A 4,782-nucleotide genomic window follows, 5' to 3' on the forward strand; every position below is an offset into this window, starting at 1 on the left:
CGCGGGGCCCCGCCCCCCGTTGCCGGGCCCGGCCCGCCGAGGAGGGGTCTGCCCCCCCACGAGAGGCTGCCAGCCTTGGGGGGGGAACAGTATGGGGTCCCCACAGCTAAGCTGGGCCGCCCCTACGGGTGTCCTGTCTGTGTCACCCCATAGATGCCATGTGTGCACCCCTTCATAGATAGCCTACTTGTATGGCCCTTCCCACATTGCCCTACCTGCATTGTCCTCCCGTGGGTGTCGTGTCACCCCACGGATGCTGTGTGTTGCCCCCCACAGCCACAGGTCACCACTGCCACCCCCACGGCCCTGTGGCCATGTGCCATCAACGGCGGTGGCCGTGCCCGGCTGCAGTGGCGGTGTCAGCAGTGGTGGCCCCGGTTGTGGCAGGAAGGACGGGGACACCCCACGTGATGTCACCGCAGGCAATGCTGCGTCCCCCAACATGGAGGAGCCACTGCGGCAAGGCCGTGATGGGACTTCAGGGGCTTCCCCCGGGCACAGGCTCCCGGGGTGACATTGGTGGGGGGATAGGACTGCCACACCCTGGGGGCACTGGGCTCCGCTCCCCAAGGCTGGGTCTCCCCAAGGCCACATTCTCAGGGGGTGCTGGGACCCCCCCATTGTGCTGTCTAAAGTGACCGCTCTAAACGCTGCAGGCCCTGGCTGAGGGGCCTGGGAGGGCTGGGAGCAGGTGACCATGGGCAGGGGTCACCAGGTGCTCTTTATGTCCACAGCTATTTGCAACCCCCCCTCTCCATCCCGCATCCTCAGAGAGGATACACAGAGGGTGGGACCCCCAAATCCTCTGCTTTCTGCTGCCCCATCTCTGGAAGTGTTCAAGTCCAGGTTGGATGGGGTTTGGAGCAACCTGGTCTAGTGGAAGATGTCTCTGGCAGGGGCATGGGACTGGATGGGCTTTTGAGGTGCCTTCCAACCCAAACCATTCCTGGATTCTCTGATTTTATGTAATCCCCCCTCAAACTGGGGTTTGCAGCTGGACACAGGCATGGGCAGCGCTGGAGCAGGAGAAGCAGCCGGAGGGTGGCCATTTTGTGCCACTGGACATCCAGTGGCAGCTGCCCTGGGATGCCCACGGGGGTGACCCCACCCCAAGGTGAGCCCTTCCTCCCCTGCCTTGCAGCTCCTGGCGCGGATTGAGCGCATGGAAAGGCGGGTGCAGCTGGTGAAGAAGGACAGCGAGCGCGAGAAGCACCGCATCTTCCAGGGCTTTGAGGTGGACGAGAAGCCAGAGGCGGAGGCATGTGAGAAGCTGCCTCTGGAGTGTCCCCAGGACCTGCTGGAGCCCCCCCCAACCCTGCAGCCCAAGCACTTCCCCTATGGCAGGAACGGGAAGGGGCATAAAAGGTACAGAACGCATGGGGGGCTGCGAGGGGAGAAGGGGGGACACTCACTATGGCTTTGCCCTCTGTGTGTGGGGCTGGCACTGCCCAGCAGCCTTTGAGCTGTTTGGAGAGGCCACCCAGCACAAGGAACACATCCCTGTATCCAGGAGAACTTCAAGAAAGCCTGTGTGGGGAGTGCAGGGTCCCAAAATGCTGGGGACGCCCCTCGGTAAATGGCTTATGTGTGGCTCTGGTGCAGCAGCCCTGGTTTGGGGGTGCCAGGAGCCCCCCAGAGCGGCCCTGGTGCAGGGCAAGGATCCATGTGCCTGGCTCAGCTCCTCTTCTTCCTGCAGGAAGCCAACATTCGGGAGCGCGGAGAGGAAGACGCCTGTTAAAAAACTAGTGTCGGATTTCTCCAAAGTGAAGAGTAAAACTCCAAAGCACTCCCCGGGGAAGGAGGAATCGGGTGGCTCCTTGGCCGAAACTGTTTGTAAACGAGAACTGCGGAGCCAAGAGACTCCGGAAAAACCCCGGTCGCTCCTGGAGACCCCGCTCCGAGCGTCAGCCCCGCCAAAGGGCCCCAGCACCCACCCCAAGGAGAAAGGCTTTGTCAGCGAGGCCGACGACCTGCCCTATCTCTCCACCACCGAAATGTACTTGTGCCGCTGGCACCAGCCACCCCCATCACCGCTGCCGCTGCGGGAACCTTCTCCAAAAAAGGAGGAGACTGTAGCAAGTAAGGATGGAGAGAACGATGGAGAAGCTGCTGGGGCTGAGCCGGCCTGGGAACAGGGCTCGGCACCCTCGTTCTGAATCTGGAAAAGGGCTCCCAGATTCCCAAAGGGAGTGCCTGTGGTGTTGGGAGAGGTGCCACGCTGCTGGCTCCTTGCACTGCAGTGGGTGCTGGCTCTGGGCTCTCCCAAATCCCATCTCGGGTTTGCCCCACTCTGGGCAGGGCTCCTGGCTGGTGTCTGTTGGAGCAAGTGGTAAAGCAACTTCCCCTGGGTGGATGGGAAATGTGTGTCTGGCTCATGCCGTGGTGACACAGCACTGGGGTCACCTGCTGTTCCCAAATCCGGTGCTTGTCTTGCCTTGTGCCCAGTGAGGTTGGTGCCAGTGGTGGGAACTGGGCTGTTCCAGGTGGCTCAGCGCTCCGGGTTGGACAGAGCTCAGCACATCCCTGGGAGTGGCTCAGATTTGCTTGTGTGTAAGGGGGTGGAGATGAGCTCTGCTGTCCCATGGCAGCTCCCACTGCTGGCTCAGGGTGGGGGTTTGGGGCATCCCAAGCCGTGCTCCAAGGGGAAAGATGGGCAGGAAGGGAGCGGGGAGGTGGTGGGTTGGAGCAGGGGCTGTGGGGATTCCGGTGTGGGGTAACACCCTCTCTCTTGTCCTGCAGTTCCGTCTTGGAGGGACCATGTCGTGGAGCCCCTGAGAGACCCCAACCCCTCGGACCTCCTGGAGGTACGTGAGCCACCGGAGCTGGTGGTGCCACAGGGGTTTTCCAGGCTGTCCCACACTTGCAGAGCTGGTGGCAACTCGTCCGCTCATCCAGCATAAACCCTGGCTGTGGTTGGGGGGCCGAGGTGGGGGGAACAACCAGCCTCTCCTGGGGCTGTGGGAGCAGGATCTGGCCCTGGGATGATGCACTGATTGATCCCCATCCGGTGTTGTTGCAGAACCTGGACGACAGTGTCTTTTCCAAACGGCACGCAAAGCTGGAGCTGGATGAGAAACGAAGGAAAAGGTGGGAGCAAAGGGAGCGATGGAGGTCTGGGGTCCCAGTCCAGGGTGCCCCTGGGATGGGAACCAAGAATGCTGCTGGAGGAGGGATGCTCCCACATCACTGGCAGCCAGGACAGCCTCTCAGTCCCTCTGGGAGAGTCTGGCACTGCCCGTGGCTCCTCACTTTCCCAACCATCCCATTTTCCAGGTGGGACATCCAGCGGATCAGGGAACAGAGAATCCTACAGCGGCTGCAGCTCCGAATGTACAAAAGGAAAGGGATTCAGGAGTCGGAACCTGAAGTTACCTCATTTTTCCCTGAGCCAGATGATGGTGAGGCTTGGGAAGGGGGTGTCAGGGGTAGGTGGGGGTGCAGATGGAGGGGTCTCACACACTCCGGTGTCTCTCCACAGTGGAAAGTTTGCTCATCACCCCTTACCTGCCCGTCGTCGCCTTTGGCCGGCCCTTGCCCAAACTGACCCCACAGTGAGTATTGGGGACGTGAGGGGACAGGGCTGGGGAGTGCCGGTGTCACTCATAGGAAGGGACCCTGCCCGTTTTGGGTCTGGACGGTGCCATTTTGGGTCGGGACCGTGCCGCAGTGACACCAGCTGTGCCTGCAGGAACTTCGAGCTGCCCTGGCTGGACGAGCGCAGCCGCTGCCGGCTGGAGGTGCAGAAAAAGCAGACGCCGCACCGGACCTGTCGGAAATAAGGGAGATGCTGGGAGCTCCGAACACCTCCAGGAGCTCAGTGTGTCCTCGGGGGCTCTGAACACCTCTAGAGCACCAGAAGCTCTGCCATCACCGGGTCACCACTGGCCGCTGCCTGCTCCGTGCTGACGGATGGTTTCGTTCTTCCGTGATCCCAGTTTTGTTCACTTGGGTTTTGGAAAGTTCCCTGGACTCATCCCCCACACTGGCACCGGCTTCCCAGTGCCACCGGCTCCGCTCCCCAGGGCAGCGGGTGGATCCTGGCCCCATCCTCGAGTCCCCTGTGTGCTGCCCCTGCACTCTGCAGCCTGTGTGGCCTTGGGATCTGGGATATGGGGCTCCCACTGTGTCTGGTGGGAGCATGGGGATCACCAGCACCAGATCCCGTGTCCGGAGGTGTCACATCCCCCGGGACTCACCCGCTGCTGCCTTCATGTTGTGTTTAGTTAGAAAGCAGGATAAACAGCGGGTTGTGTTGGAGCTGGCTGGGGCCTGGGAAGCGCCTGGGAGTCTCTTTTGGGGGGTTTTCCCCCTCTTTGGGGGTTTTCCTCTCTGGAGAAGGTTGGTGGAGGCAGAGGGGAGAGTTAAAAAGCAAAGTTTTTCTCTTTTTTTTTTTTTTTTTTTTTGTGAAATAGAAACCCTGTGCGCACAATTTGGGGGGTTTTAATGGTTTTTTTAAATGTAATTTAAATGTTTTGAGGCGGGCAAGGGGTTTCCTGTGAGGGGGGGTTGTTCTTGCCTGTCCGAGCCCCTGGGTGCTGCTGGACCCTCTCGGTGCTGGATGGGTGGGGAGGGGCTCCATGGGTGGGGGCTCCATGTGTCCCCCTTTTTTCTTTTTCCTCTTTTTTTCTGTTTTTTCTCCCTATCTGCCTTTTTCCTCCTATCTCCTCCCTTTTTCCTCACCTTTTCCCCCCTTTTTCACACTTCTTTGGTCCTTTTCCCCCCTTTTTCCTCCCCCTACACTGAGCTTGTACCCCCCCCAGTTTTATCCCCCACTGGCCCCCC

General features: G+C 60.4%; 1 protein-coding gene across 1 annotated transcript; it reads left to right on the top strand.

The window, feature by feature from the left end:
* Positions 1-930: 930 nt before the first annotated feature.
* Positions 931-4,429, top strand: MSL1 (male specific lethal 1 homolog). The gene is made up of 7 exons (XM_008636320.2): positions 931-1,365; positions 1,697-2,079; positions 2,740-2,804; positions 3,020-3,087; positions 3,274-3,398; positions 3,479-3,551; positions 3,689-4,429. Exons 1-7 carry the CDS (start codon positions 1,163-1,165, stop codon positions 3,777-3,779), a joined length of 1,008 nt encoding a protein of 335 aa, XP_008634542.1. The 5' UTR covers positions 931-1,162; the 3' UTR covers positions 3,780-4,429.
* Positions 4,430-4,782: the final 353 nt, after the last annotated feature.

This window comes from Corvus brachyrhynchos, unplaced genomic scaffold, assembly GCF_000691975.1.
Source record: "Corvus brachyrhynchos isolate BGI_N302 unplaced genomic scaffold, ASM69197v1 scaffold30, whole genome shotgun sequence".
Taxonomy (NCBI): domain Eukaryota; kingdom Metazoa; phylum Chordata; class Aves; order Passeriformes; family Corvidae; genus Corvus; species Corvus brachyrhynchos.

What these genes read in the sequence shown, in the direction of transcription:
- MSL1 (XM_008636320.2), top strand. Translation starts at nt 1,163, where the DNA reads ATGGAAAGGCGGGTGCAGCTGGTGAAGAAGGACAGCGAGCGCGAGAAG. An exon ending in AACGGGAAGGGGCATAAAAG is followed by an intron (nt 1,366 to 1,696) that starts GTACAGAACGCA and finishes TTCTTCCTGCAG; the next exon opens with GAAGCCAACATTCGGGAGCG. An exon ending in ACCCCTCGGACCTCCTGGAG is followed by an intron (nt 2,805 to 3,019) that starts GTACGTGAGCCA and finishes GTGTTGTTGCAG; the next exon opens with AACCTGGACGACAGTGTCTT.